The sequence below is a fragment of the Pelodiscus sinensis genome, chromosome 7, assembly GCF_049634645.1.
Source record: "Pelodiscus sinensis isolate JC-2024 chromosome 7, ASM4963464v1, whole genome shotgun sequence".
Taxonomy (NCBI): Eukaryota; Metazoa; Chordata; order Testudines; family Trionychidae; genus Pelodiscus; species Pelodiscus sinensis.
The window spans coordinates 57,631,748-57,646,484 of NC_134717.1; the positions used below are offsets into that span (position 1 = coordinate 57,631,748).

Genomic DNA, 14,737 nt, shown 5'->3' on the forward strand with positions numbered 1-14,737 from the left:
TTACATACAAGAAGGAAATCCTGCCTCAAGATTGGATGAAAAGAGTCTTGTGGCGATTCATTGCATTTCTGTTGCTTTCCTCCTCAGAGGTCACGGAGTTCTGGAAAATGTTAACCAATGACATCTCATATGCAAATATGCCCCCCAATTAGCTTAGCTGAGGTCATGTCCCGGACCTCTCTCCACCTTAGAACGTTAGGTTTAAACAAAATTTTCAAACTTCCTGTCCTCACCTTCAAGGTTCAGCTCAGCCTACACTACCACTTACATCTCTGCTGTCTTCCACGCCACACCTCTGATACCCTACAAACCCATCAGTGAGTATTGCCCACCTTCCCGTTAGTCTTGCTTTCTGTCCAGCCCCTTCTCCCATGTTACCCATATACCTCTCCCATCCAAGCACTCCAAGCACCTGACTTGTTTTCCTTCAAACCCCACTGTGTAACTCTTTTTCCAAGAAGCCCACACATGCTAGCTCACAACTGTATCATTGTGGTGACTAATCCATTACCAACCAACAAGACCCCACAAAGTTTTCTAAGTTCAACCATTTTTCTGCATCTTCCATTGTGTATTAAGCCCAATTTGTTTTGCCTGTCTGAGTAGACCAAAGGACCATGTAATGCGTTAAACATCTTGTCAACACTTAGCCAACAGTAATAGATTATATTTCTGAATAATCAATAATGTTGATGGCAGCAACGTAAGTAATTAGCTGTCATCATGAGTGCTGTGCCTCTTTAGATCCAAATCCAGATCTGAATTCCCCCAAAGGGAGCATGTGATCTGGTGCTACAATTCTGGCCCATCTCTAGCTATAGCTGAGAGATCTGTAGATATTTCTCAGTAAAATATTCAGAGGTATAGGAGGCAGGTGCATATATTGACTTCCTGTGTGGGTCAATAGCAAGCGTCATTTTCCTCTGAGGTCAGTTCACCTTAGCAGAATTTAGTATCTGCTTGTTGCCAAAGTCTTAAGTGCTCTTGGAGCATGACACATAAACAAGCAGTGTGCATTCTTCTGCTAGGTCTGTCGCCTGTCTTTTATCTTCTTTATTCTTCCTGTCAATTGTTTTAGGGCAAGGACCTGAAATCTAGTCTCTTCTTGCTCTCACTTTTGTCTTCCTTCTCAATTCCTGCTTTTAGAAGGGGGTTGGTCTTGATGGCCTCATAATGTCTCTTCCAACCCTACTATTCTGTGATTCTATCATCCTCGTGCATCCCCTTCCAGAAACATCCTTTCTCCTTCTACCTTTTCTCCTAATTCCCTGGGGCAGTCCACATTCTGAACTTTCAAGCACTTATCCCCTATTACTGTTGCATTCCCTCCAACTTTGTTATGTATTGTCCTGCTCCATCCACCCGAAGAGGCATTCTCATAGCAGTCCCCCTACTCCATTCCAGCTGTGGCATTGGGTCACATTGCGCCTGATTACACTCATCACTCATTGCAGAGCATTAGTACCTGACTGCAACGTACCTGTTGTACTTCTAAACAGAACTCAGGAAAAGCTAAGCAGTTCTACCCTGCTGGGGAGGATCGTGTCCTCATCCCAGCTGTGCATTAAGAACATTGGCTAATTCATATCAGGGAGGACACACTGTGCCTGCTTTCTAGCTAGCTTGTGAAATAAAATGAAGTTTTCATGTTTCATCTTGAGTAGTCTCTCAACCACTGCAAGCCCTGATTCTTATTGTAAGTGCTAGATAAGGCTCGGTCCTGCATAAGCTGCCTGCCTTTGCAGCAGAGGGAGTTCAGATGGAGACTGATGGTAGCATATGGCCCTCAATGGGTATTTGTTTGAAAGTAGTAGCACATGTAGTTTGGCCCTAAAAACACAGATAGGACAGGATTTTGCAAAATATCTTCCCATCTTGAAAAGGGCACAGTTAAGGATAGGTTGGACTCCATCACATACTTCCAAGAGTGATTCATCAACCACAAGATCATCCTTTCTCCTTAACTGCGCCCTGTGAAAGACAGGAAGCTATTTTGTCCTGGCTGTGTTGGGACCCAAACTAGATGTGCTTTTTATACAATGCAGGTACTCATGGAGTGAGATACTACTCAATTTAAGTATGAGAGGCAGCCTCTGCCGCTTTGTGCCTTCGTTCCCCATCGGTAATACCTTTCCTACTAAGGGTATTGTGAGAATAAATTCATTTGTTTTTAACGAGGTGCTCAGATACTACTGTGATATGGAGGGTATCAAAGCACTTAATTAGATTGTAGCCACCAAATTGCTGGTCCTCAGCCCTCTCAAAATTCGGTGCAGATTTGCAAAGGTATTTAGATGCCTAAAGATATGGGCAGACAGATACTGGCTTTACAAAAGTGCCTAGGTGCATTAGGTACCTAATTCCCACTGACTTTCTGCATCCCACGGCACCTAAACACCCTTTGAAATCCAGCCCAAGGTTGGGCACCTGAAAATGGAGGCAGGCCAGACTAGGTGAACGTTTAAAATGGCACAGTTTTATGAAAATTATTTCAAGCGGACTCGCCATTGGTCAGTGTAGTGGGTCAGGATTTACTGCCATGGTGTCCTGACAGCCCGCCTGCTCCATCAAGGATGAGAACCAAAAGGCTGTGTGCGTGTGTGCTCAGTGATGTGGGCCATGTTGACTTGCGCAATTCGTCAACACAGCAGACTCTGAGAAAGCCCCCAAAGACCACAAATCAGATAAGGATCGAAGGCGCCCAGCCAGGTTTATTGTTAAGCGAAGTTCAGTAGTAGTGGTCAGTAGATGCTAATGAATAACTACGCCAGGGCTGGGGAGCCTATTTTGGGTCAGGAGCCACTGACCTAGAGAAAAAATCAGCAAGTGAGAAGCAAAATACCAAACAAACAAAGAAACAAAACAACCTGTGTGGCCCCTGATTGAGAATGAGTAAGCACACCAGAGGCTGGGGGGCCAGGCTAGTAGATTTTGTGTGCTCCAGCCCTGTGGGGGGATGGTGGTGGGTCTGAGTGCCTGTGCAGGCTCCCCAATGCTGGGGGGGCAGAGCTCTGAGACTTAGGGGCTGGATCCATGCAAGCCACAGACCCCATCTGGCCCCTGGATCTGAGGTTCCCCACCCCTGCACTATGCATTTGTACCCCATAACAATGGACTCAGCTCAGTCAGTGGGAGGTCCCACTGTCCCCTAGGCCAGATAAAAACAGTCCCTCCACAACACAACTTTATAGACACTGCACACAAGTTACCCATCACTCCTGATGTGTCAGGTTGCCACCCTCTGACACTACTTACATACTCCCCATCACCCTGCACCTCATGGTCTGATTAGATCATCTCTATCCATCATGCTGTCATTTTAGACCATTTCCCAAACCTGGGTTGGTATCTGTGGGGAGTGTGGGTACCAAGGTCTTTTTTAATGAGCTGGCGGTATCATCCTTTTGGAATGTTCTTTCTACTTATGACCAGTCCCAATTACTGTTCTACACCTGGGCCTAATACCAGTTAGTGTTTTGCACTCTCAGCCCTGATCCTGCCAAATTCTGTGAGCAGGGCCTGCCTCTTGCTCACAGCTTGGCTTTCCTGTCCTTTATGTTAGCCATGTTTTGTCCATTGTTAGCTAAGTCTCAGGCCTCAGGCCTCAAATCAGGCTTGTGCTACATGGACTTTTGTTTCAGGCCCTCATCTTACTACAATCAGTTATATGCCTCCCTGTATTTTAGATAGCAAAATAATAAATATTTGGCAATCAATAATATGTGGCCATAAAAGCGGAGGGTTTTTAGAAATAAACTCTTGCAATATTAAAGTGTCTCTAGTCATTGAACGGAGCTTGTTTCCCACAATAGAGGCTCCAAAATGAACAATATTTTCTACAAAGGCCCAGTCTAACAATGCAGTAGGCCGGAAAGAAAGCATTAGAATTTAGAACCTTCCCAAGCCACACGGGAATGCCTTTATTTCACGTCACAATTTAAAAATTGTTTTAAGCAGTATTGATGGGCCCAATTCTGATCTCTTTTAATGTGGCATAAATTGGGATCAACTCTGCTATCATCGATGGAGCTACATCAGTATACAACTAGAGCAGGGCAAAGAGATTAGGCTCAATGTTTCATAAGTGAAAATGTTCAGTACCCTGATTCTGCGTAGTGTCGACAGTGTGGATTTTTTCAGTGCTACTGTGCATTGTTAACAGCCCAATCCTGCAGCTCTTGCTTGTGCCAAGTCATTTTTACACATACATAGTCCTATTGTAGCTACTCGCATGAGCAATTTCATCTCTATGCGAGTAAAGTGTTGCAAAATCAAGCCTTCTTTGCCAAGATACTAGCTTCCAATTATTCTTTTTCATTATATCTTATACGCTGTAAGGAAAAAAAATGAGAGCCAGATTGTAAACCCCTTACGTTACTTAAGGGCCCAAGTAGTCCTAGTGTCATCAGTAGAACTAGCTCTGGTAATAGTTGCTTGCCGGGGCCAGTATGGGGTTTGTAATCTGGCCCATAATGATTTGAAAATATTTCAAACAGAGTATAAAATTGCATTTTATGCTGGATTCTTAAGTGTAAATAAGATAGAAGAGGTGTCATTATCATGTTATAGCCACATTTTTTTCTAAGTCTCCTACTAACACAGGGGTGGGTAAATACCACCTCGTGGGCCAGATCTAATTCCCCAGGGTTAGCACCTGGCAGGCCAATGCTGCTATATGTACCTGCGCCTCCATAGATACTGGTCATTCCACCTCCCATTGTCCATGGATTGCCATTCCCAGCCAATGGGAGCTTTGGGAAGCAGCACGGACAGGTACACCACTTCCTACAGCTCCCATTGGCTGGGAATGGTGATCCACAGCCAATCAGAGCTGCAATTGCCTGTACCTTTGGAGGCACATGTAAATGTAGTGGTGGTAGTTCGCCTGGGGTAACCCTGGTGAACTGCCACCATTTTATTGTCCACCCCCGTACTAACATATTTGTGGACTATTCCCAGACAGGGAGATACTTCATATACAAAACTTGATTTTTAAAAAGCAGGCTCTATCTCTGGTCCTGTAAATTTCCACCTACAGTAAGTGCTCACGAGGCAGCCTTTGCATCTGCGGTTATTAGAGGAGACAAACTTGCCTGTGCAGAAAAGGAGGGCTGTATGGAGGCCCTTCTTAGGGGACATCGACACAGCATTGATGACGTGATTTCCAGCTTGGGTAGACGAACACACACGAGCTCTGCCAGGGTATATTGGTGGCACAGGTAGCAGTTCAGGCTAGCCACCTGAGGACAATCCCACTCGGCTCCCAGGATGCATAGTGAGACAGCTAGCCTGAACCACTGCACATACAATGCTGTTTTTAGGCACAAGCTTGAACGGAGGTACATGTACCTGAGCTGGAAATTATTTCTCATCTGCTATGTGGATGCACCCAGAGAGTAAGTTGCTCTCTCAGAGCCACGGCTGCATTTCAGCAACCCAATACCTACTTGCATGTGTGTTGTAGAATAGTACATGTTCCAGCTGGAAAATGGAAGTTTTGTTCATAGTTGGTATTTTTTTCATTGATCCATGTTGCCTGTGTTTTCCTTTCATCTCCTCATCCACCTTTATGTCATGTTTCTTTTGTTTGTTTTGTCATCACTAGACTGCCTCTTTGTCAAAGATTCCTGCCTCAAAGTCTAGAGCGAAGTCATTACTTCCTCCAAGACCCAGCTCAGCTTGCTCACTAACTACTAAAAGGGCTGCTTTTCTCGATACAGACAGTTACTTTGTACGGCCCTCCTCAGCGGGCCCAAGAGACTACTTTCCATACTCAAAATCAGATGCTAAGGTAAGGTAGTTGAGTTAGAGGTAGCTCAGAGAGGTGCACAAGTGAATTCCATGGATCTTATTTTCTCACTGCTACAGCTGAGCAAATCTCAGGGTACGTCTACACTGCATGCTAATTCCAAAATAAGCTATTCCAGAATAGTTATTCCGAAACAGCTTATTTCAAAATAGCACGTCTACACTGCAGGGGAGCCTCAAAATCAGTCCGAGGCAGGCTTCCCTAATGTAGACGTGCTATCTTGATTTAGATCCCCAGGAGGCACTGGGGTGGAATAACTTAGAATGGCCCTGGGGAGGGGCTATTTTGAAATAGAAGCAGTGGAGCATCTACACGCGTCTTATTTCAAAGTCGCTATTTTGGAATAGGCATTATTCCCCCTAGAATGAAGTTTACCGATTTCAGAATAAGCCATCCGTTATTTCAAAATTAGTTTGAAATAATGGAATGCTTGTGTAGACGCTCACATTGTCATTTTGAAAAAACACTTGTTATCTTGAAATAACGGTGCAGTGTAGACGCACCCTCAGTGAAGTTACTTGGGTTTGTCATCACATACAGTCGCACAGCTGCAGCACTTGGTGAAGAGCTTCTCCCATTGGTGTAGTTAATCCACTTCCCCAGAGAGGCAATAATTATGTCAAAAGGAGAAGCTCTGCCATGGACATTGTGCTGTCTACCCTGGGAGTTAGGCTGGTATGACTATGTTGCTCAGGGGTTCAGGCTTTACCAACAAAAGTGTGAGTGTAGACAAAGCCTCAGTGAAGATACTTGGAGAGCTACTCTTATCCTGTGGAAGGAGACATGGGATCCAGGCTATAGACTAGCTTTGGAGACGGGGGCTGTGTCTACATTGGCACCCCTTTCGGAAAAGGGATGCTAATGTAGCACTTTGGAATAGGCAAATCCGCGGGGGATTTAAATATCCCCCGCTATATTTGCATTAACATGGCTGCCGCTTTTTTTCCGGCTTGGGGAAAAGCCGGAGAAAAGCGCCAGTCTAGACGTTATTCTCCGGAAAATAAAGCCTTTTCAAGTAGGAATAAGAAATCCTCCGGAAAAGGCTTTATTTTCCGGAGAATAACGTCTAGACTGGCGCTTTTCTCCGGCTTTTCCCCAAGCCGGAAAAAAGCGGCAGCCATGTTAATTCAAATACCGTGGGGGATATTTAAATCCCCCGTGGATTTGCCTATTCCAAAGTGCTACATTAGCATCCCTTTTCCAAAAGGGGTGCCAATGTAGACACAGCCAAGATGTCTAGAAACAAAGGAGATTGTTACCAATTTTTCAGGAGGATAACTCAACTCTCTTTTATCCTGTGACAGCTGAGGTGTTAACTGCCCACTTTACTTTGAATGGTCTCTTGCAACTCCTTATCTTTTCCACCTAATCTTTAGCTGTGACACTCTTAAGTATCTTTCCCAGACTTAAAAGAAGAGCTCTTGGGTAGCTCTTTCTCACCGACAGGAATTGGTCTCAGAAAAGATATTTCCTGTCTCTCCTTGTGAGACTAGTAGCCAAATGCCGCCTGGCATACACCGGTATCTCCCAAATCCAATTTCAAAAATTATCCAAACTGGTGCAAAAAACATCTGGTGTGGGTTGGTCAGAAAATGGTTGTAAGTGGGGCACAGTGGCTAAATTCACCAACTTGGCCTTCAGTGGGTGTGTAAACCAAGTAAAATGTATACATGGGGGGACTGGAAGAGAAAGCCATCATTAAGACATAGAAAACTCCTCTTCCTGCAATATATCATGCAGCACCCTCTAAACCTGTAGGGCTAATTTTGCCCCTGATGTAACTGGGCTAAGCTTTCCTTCAGAGTTGTGTCCTCTTATGCTAGGGATTGCATCTGGTCCCCAGAGAATACTAAATGGGTTACAAACTTACCGAAAGGCAAATTGGTGCTGGTGTCTTTAGTCACCTACATTTATTTTATGACCAATTTACGTCCAGGGTTAGATCCTCTACTTTGGTAGATAGACACAACCCTACTGAAGTCAAGAGAGCACTGTCCATTTCACCAAGGGTGGTCTGGCCCCACAAGTACAACTTATGGGTTTTGCAGGGCTGTCATAGCCATATTGGTCCTAGCAAATATTTACACATACTCAGATGTGCTCTGATCTAAATGAGATAGAGAAGCAGAAACAAACTGAATCAAACATAGACAAGATCGGTACAGAAGAAAATAGGCTAAGGGTCCAGTGACTAATATCCCTCCTTTGAAAATGTAATCAGCAGTCTAAATTCTATACATATCTCATTTTTGGGGAAAATATAATGCACCTTCAGTGCCTCAAAAGGCATTTCAGCCCTCCTGTTCTCTAATAATGTGGAGCGTGAAACATCCGGGGTGGGGGCTGATCTTGTGATTCTTCTGCAGGTGGAATCCCATGGGACTTCAGGATTGGGCCCTGGATCTTTGCATAACAAAGCCCATTATACTAAATAGTCTTTGAGTATTTCTTGTTCCATGACTTGCTGACCAAAACTCCTCTTTTACGTTGGGTTTTGCCGTTGACTTCAGTGGGAGTGGAAACAAGCCTTGATACATTTTTGGTCATATCAGTGAAACTATTTTCAGATAAGTTAGGAAATAGAGGAGGAGTTTAGTAGGCAATAGACATTTAAGGAGCTTTGTAAAAGTGAGTTTGTTGGATTGTCTTAGGCAAACTGAAAATCTACGGTATTCAGTAAATCCCAAGGAAGTTAAATGATACATCAGAGCTGGGCAGCCATCAGAGCTCCCTGCATGAAACATAACAGAAATGGGCATCATATGATCTCAGTTGCACTGGGGTGAATCAGGGACTACCATGGAATCTCACTGGTGTTAGTCTGGATAATTACCAATATGTTTTCGATGTTTTACAAACAAAGCCGATTTTTTCCTTTTTGCACCAATCAGGATGGAGTAACCAAGAGTCCCGAAAAGCGTTCCTCTCTACCAAGACCTTCCTCTATCATCCCCACTCGGAGGGGTGTATCAGGAGACCGAGACAGAGATGAGAATTCTTTCTCCCTCAATAGCTCCATCTCCTCTTCACTACGACGGACTACGCGTATGTTTCTCTACAACCTTAACATTTCTGGTGCCTTCACCCACCCTTGTTATGAATTTCACATACTTGCTAAATCCATCCCTATCTTTCCTTTGCATGTAGGAAATAGACCTGAGTTGTAATGCTAGGACCAGAAATCTGCACCCAAAATTTGGCCAAGTTCACATAGAGGGTGCAGTATAGAGACAAAAGTTTCATTTCAGATACGGAATTAATTTTCCCCAAAGTCAGGGATACTCACACTAATGGCTGCATTTGAGACCCTTGTCTAAACAAACTATCCCTTCATATGGGTTTTTAGTTGTGTGACATATTTAATATGGGCCATTTATAAACCAACAGGAAAAGGAAACATACTTAATGTGAGTAGCATAATTAAAAAAAATTCTGATGATCTCAGGAAAACGGGAGGCTTACCTAATAAATACCAAGAATTGTTAATTTGTTGCTTTGGTTTAATGTTACCTGGTGGCTAGTTAATGCCAAACCAGAAAGAAGCTTTACCTAAAAATAGTTCCATGTAAGTTGTTAGGGTCACTCATCAGAAGAAAGACTCAGCAAGGTCTTTTTATCACAATGTGACAGTGCTTTTAGCAGCTATAAATAGAGCATTAGAAAAGCCAACACTTAGTACCCGGTGTACTGGGGGTGGTTAAAGTCAAAGAACGTTTGGAAGGTTAAAAAAGAGCACTTATATCTGTAGAGAACCTAATGTGGTCTTGAGCTCTCCAGCAGGATAGCAGAGAGAAGAAAGCAAGCTGTATAAAAGACTGAGCCAATGAGCTGGAAAGCGGGCTTCTTCTAGCTGCTCCCCCATGTTTATGTTATACCTGGAGCCCAAGGGAGAAAGCAATAATAAAGAGAATTAGTGAAAGTACCCTAATGGAAGGTATTTGTGATGTAAAGGGGGGACCAGTTTTCACAGGAGCAAATCTATAAAACCACAAATCTAAACAAATTACCCTGAGACCAGGGATCTTAGACATCTCCCTTGTTGGTGTGGCATTCAGCCCAAGCTGCAGAACCTAGACTTCGTACTCTCCTGTCCCATGGGAATTTTTCTGTCCCCGCCTCTTCAGAAGCCATTCCGACAAGCCTTTTTAAAGAAGGCTCCAGACATAAGAACAGGCATACTGGGCCAGGCCAATGGTCGGTGTAGCCCTGTATCTGACACTGGCCACTGCCAAATGCTTCAGATGAAAAGAACAGAACAGGGCAAGTTTGAGTGATACATTCCCTGCTGTCCAATCCCAGCATCTGGCAGCCAAAGGTTTAGGGATACCCCGGGCATGGGGTTGTGTCCCTGATCCTCTTGGCTAGTTACCATTGATGGTCCTGTCCTTCATGACCTAATTATTTTAAGAACCGAGTTATATGTTCGGCTTTCACAATGTCCCCTGGGAATGTGTTCTACTGGGTGACTGTGTGTTGCATGAGGAAGGTGCTACCTTACGTTTCTTTTAAACTTGCCACCTGGTAAGTGCATTGAGGTGTCCCTGGTTGCTGTGTTATGTGAAGGGAGTTAGGTACCCAAATCCCACTGAAAATCCTTTGAAAATTGCAGCTTCAGTTCCAGTGGGGAAAAGTGTAGCCCCTCTCCGTTCACAGTGACCCCGGGCTGGCACAGTAGCAAATGAACAACTTCATCCTTCCAGCTAGGGCAGCTGCATACCAGAATGTGCCTGCCAAAAGGGTGGAAGCCTGAGGAATAAAAAATAAAGGATGCAGGGAGGCAGGAAAATCCCATTCTCCTTCCTGCATAGCCAGTTTCTGAGAGAGAAGAAGCTTGATTGATGGTTGGCTGAGAAAGAAAGAGTCCAGTCAGGAAAAAGTGGAGTTGAGAGTAAAATCCCTTCAATATGTCGTGTTCAGCAAAGAGACTTTCTCCTTAACCCCAGAAGCACCCATGCTTTGGGTCTCATCCAGTCCCAGTGAAATAAATGGAACGATTCTCATTGACTTCTCTGGGCATTCTTGTGTCCCCTTTGAGCAGAGTAGGCCCAGGAGGTTTACCGTTCCCCCTCAGAACTCAATGGAAGCCAAGAAAGCGCTTCCCTACAGCAAGGAGAGGGAATACAATGTAGACCTCTGACTCCACTCCAGTTTTTTCCCCAGGTTTAATAATTTTAGAATTAAAATCGTCTTGACTAAGCTGTGAAGTGAACATTTTATCGCAGTGAAAGGGGGACACACTTCACACTGTGGCTGCTGCTCTTTGTATTGCCTTCAGGCAACTTTCTTCAAGGCTGGGCTTAACAGGGCGGCTGTGTCTACACTGGGCCACTTATTCCAGAAAATCAGCCGCTTTTCCGGAATAAGCTGCGAGCTGTTTGGCCCTTGAATTTCCGGAAAAGCAATGACGCTCTACTGTACAAAATCAGCCACTATTCTGGAAAAGCTACGCTGCTCCCGCTCAGGCATAAGTCCTTATTCCGGAACACCGTTCCGGAAAAGGGCCAGTGTAGACAGCCCAGTAGTCTTTTCCGGAAAAAAGCCCCGATCGCGAAAATGACGATCGGGTCTCTTTTCCGGAAAAGCGCGTCTACATTGGCCACAGATGCTTTTCCGGAAAAAAGGCTTTTCCGGAAAAGCAGCCTGCCAATGTAGATGCTCCTTTTCCGGAAAAACTTAAAATGGAATAGTATTGCGTTTTAAGCACTTCCGGAAATCCATGCCAGTGTAGACATAGCCGGCATGTGTGGGTACAAGGATTCTCTGAGAGAAAGGTCTTTTCATGTCGGAAAGGACTGGGCGTGCATTTAGCACTTGGCAGAAACCCTCCAAAATGTTTCATCCAGATGTGGACGTAATCTGAATACGACACCTATTCTGAGTATAGATTAAAGAATAATTGAGGTAAATAATAATTGAGGTATTCTTGCTATAATTACTTTCTTTAGTTGCCCTAATGCAGGGGTGGGCAATAATTTTGATTGGGGCCACTCCAAGATTTTGGTAAGTTGTCAAGGGTGCACATCTATGGAGGGGGTGCAGGGTCTGGAATGGAGGTTGGGTGCAGAAGGTAGTTTGCAGTAGGGGACTAGGGTGCAGAAGAGGTGTGGGGTCTGAGAGGGAGTTTGGGTGAAGGAGGGGATTGTGATCTGGGGCAGGGGCTTGGGGAGGATTCTGGCCTGGGGAAGGGGTTAGGATGGGGTGCAGGTTCTGGGAGGGAGTTGTGTCCTGGAGAAGGGGACAGAAGGGGTACAGAGGGTTTGGGTGGTGGCCTGGAGCAGTTATTTTGGGGGGGGGAGAGGGGCTGGGGTACCAGAGGCAGGTTCTGGCTGGGAGGTGCTTACCTAGGTGGCTCCCAGCCAGCAGCCCTGCAGGAACCTGAGATGGGCTCCCTTCCTGTCTGCTATAATCTCAGACTGGTCAAAATGGCTGGTTGCTCCACGTGGCTCTGAGCAGGAGTGGCAGGAGGGAGGAAGGAGGCTTTGCACACTGCCCCTGTCCCCAGCAAAATTTCTTAGCTCCTGTTGGCTGGAAACCGGCCAAGGGATGCTGAGAGATTTTGCTGGGAGGGGATTCAGGGACAGCGCAAAGTCTCCCTCCTCCCTCCCCAGCATCCAGAGCTGAGAGCAGCCAGATGTTTAAAGTAGCATGAGCTGCTCTAAGGTAAGGATTTCGGCTAGACAGCCACAGGACAGATCTGGTGGCTTAGCAGGCCGATTCCTGTCCTGCCCCCCGCCCCTCCAATGAAACAATAATCACCTGGAGACAGGTCCATACATGGATGATCATAGCTCTTTTGAAGTCAGTGGACAAATGGAGCATGTACCTTCTGGATTCTACTGTAGATACAAGGCTACTAGCTATGGTACATGACCAAAAGCAACTAGGCTTTTGGAATCTACAGTTCAAAAATGTATGATCAAACCCGTCTTCACTATGTAGACTAAATGCCTAATCCAAAAGCCCGCCGAGGTCAGTCAGGGTCTTTCCATTGAGTTGGTGGGCTTCACTTCAGGCTTTAAATGTTTCACTGAGGAATACTTATAGTTGGAGGTGCCACAATCTGGAGTCACAATATGAAGAAAAGAGAGATTTGTGTGTGTGGTTTTAATGCCGTTGTCTCGTCAATATAGGATCGGAGCCGATTCGCAGCAGGACAGGAAGGAGTGGCACTTCGACGCCCACAACCCCTGGATCCACGGCTATCACTCCTGGTACTCCACCAAGCTACTCCTCCCGTACCCCTGGTACTCCTGGGACCCCAAGCTATTCCAGAACCCCTCATACTCCAGGCACTCCCAAGTCTGCTATACTGGTGCCCACTGAGAAGAAAGTTGCCATCATACGCACGCCTCCAAAATCTCCAGCCACACCTAAGCAGCTACGACTTATTAACCAGCCTCTGCCGGACCTCAAGAATGTCAGGTCCAAAATTGGGTCGACAGACAACATCAGATACCAGCCTAAAGGGGGACAGGTAAGGATTTACTCTAAATGCCTGGTGAACGTTAATGTGCTGGGAAGGCAGTCAAATTGAGATGCTTCATAAACAGACATCTGTTGTGTGGTGCCCTTATACCTTCCTCTGAAGCACCTGATACAGGCCACAGCTACAGGACTAGATAGATCTTAGGGCTAGGTCAGCCTGGTAATTTCTATATTCCTAGACAGAGTGTAGTCTCTAATTCCCTTTTACTAATGCACATGTTGCTACCTCACACTTTGCTTTCCAATAGCTATAACCTTTGGTCAGAGATTGGACTGTGTAGCTCTTACGATGCCCTAGCAACAGCTACTCCTGTTCCTTATCTCCTTTTGTGGCACGTGGAAATGTCTGTTCATACATCAGTAGAGGCCGGAATTATTTGCAAGGAAGCAAGCTTTCCACTCCCAAAAGGCCGTTGTGTTATCTTGTAACTTAGAGGCGATGACAATCAGTTTGATTAGGTTTGTTTTAATTACTGATATATTGTTTCAGAAATCAGTTTTGTATAGGACTGGACAAGCTGGATCAGTAAAACTGAAACCAACTCAGATATTTGCCCAAATCATGGATCAAATTAAGCTTCCTTTTGAGGTTGTAAAAATGTGATTCATTTGTGTATGTATTACAAAATGTTCACCCACACTTCATGTTGACATATGATCAAAATCTGCAAGGGTCTGACTGCTCCCCACAAAGTACTCTACATGCAGCCTTAGTTCCCATTGGCTTCATTAGAAGCAGAGGGTGCTCAGCACCTTATCAAACAGCACACTGAGTGTCTATCGCTCCTTTGGACTCTGAGACCAGTTCCGCAGCTTGGAAACACATGCAGAGTCAGAACATTTGTCAGTCAGAAGGGGGAATATCCAAGCTTTGGGATATTTATCCAAACCTACAAAACACTCAGGTTCACCTTTTGTGAATTATAAAGAAAAGTTGGATCTTATCATTTTATCCATTCGTTGCAGATATTTGGGAGTGAAAATATGCTTACTGATGTAATAGATCATAGCGCAGCTTTCAGTATGTAGCCTCTGATCCTGTCACATGCTTTTACGGTGATCAGCTACTAGCAAGACTGGGCTTGGAACCAACTAGTCAAAGAAGCCCAATAAGGATAATGCATCACCAAATGTTTTTCTTTGTTTATTTTGACACATCTTTTTGATTATTTCTGACAATATTTCATCTCTCTTCATACATGTTTGGTGGTACATGTTATAAAAGCTGTCCAACACCTCAGTATAGCACCCTAACAAACTTTGACTTCTAGCAAATTTTATGTAGCAAAAAATCTTTCCTAACCTGTAAGAAGGGCTCTGAAAGTAGTTGTTTTTCTCTTTGTTATTATGAAAAATTAAACCGGATTTGTGGATTAACACCATGAGACTCACCAGGGTTTACAGTTTTTGATGTATAGGGGTGTTTCTGATAGTATTGTACAC

At 44.7% G+C, this 14,737-nt stretch overlaps 1 protein-coding gene across 20 annotated transcripts in view; it reads left to right on the forward strand.

Moving 5' to 3' along the window:
* MAP2 (microtubule associated protein 2) overlaps nucleotides 1–14,737 on the forward strand; it is a 336,436-nt gene that overhangs the window by 303,816 nt on the left and 17,883 nt on the right. For 12 of the 20 annotated variants that reach the window (XM_075933890.1, XM_075933897.1, XM_075933895.1 and 9 more), the window contains 3 exons: nucleotides 5,606–5,791; nucleotides 8,701–8,854; nucleotides 12,940–13,283. In XM_075933890.1, the coding sequence (XP_075790005.1) occupies nucleotides 5,606–5,791; nucleotides 8,701–8,854; nucleotides 12,940–13,283 (684 nt within the window). The remainder of the gene's footprint in view (nucleotides 1–5,605; nucleotides 5,792–8,700; nucleotides 8,855–12,939; nucleotides 13,284–14,737) is intronic. The other 8 variants (XM_075933901.1, XM_075933902.1, XM_075933909.1 and 5 more) reach the window with 1 other exon arrangement.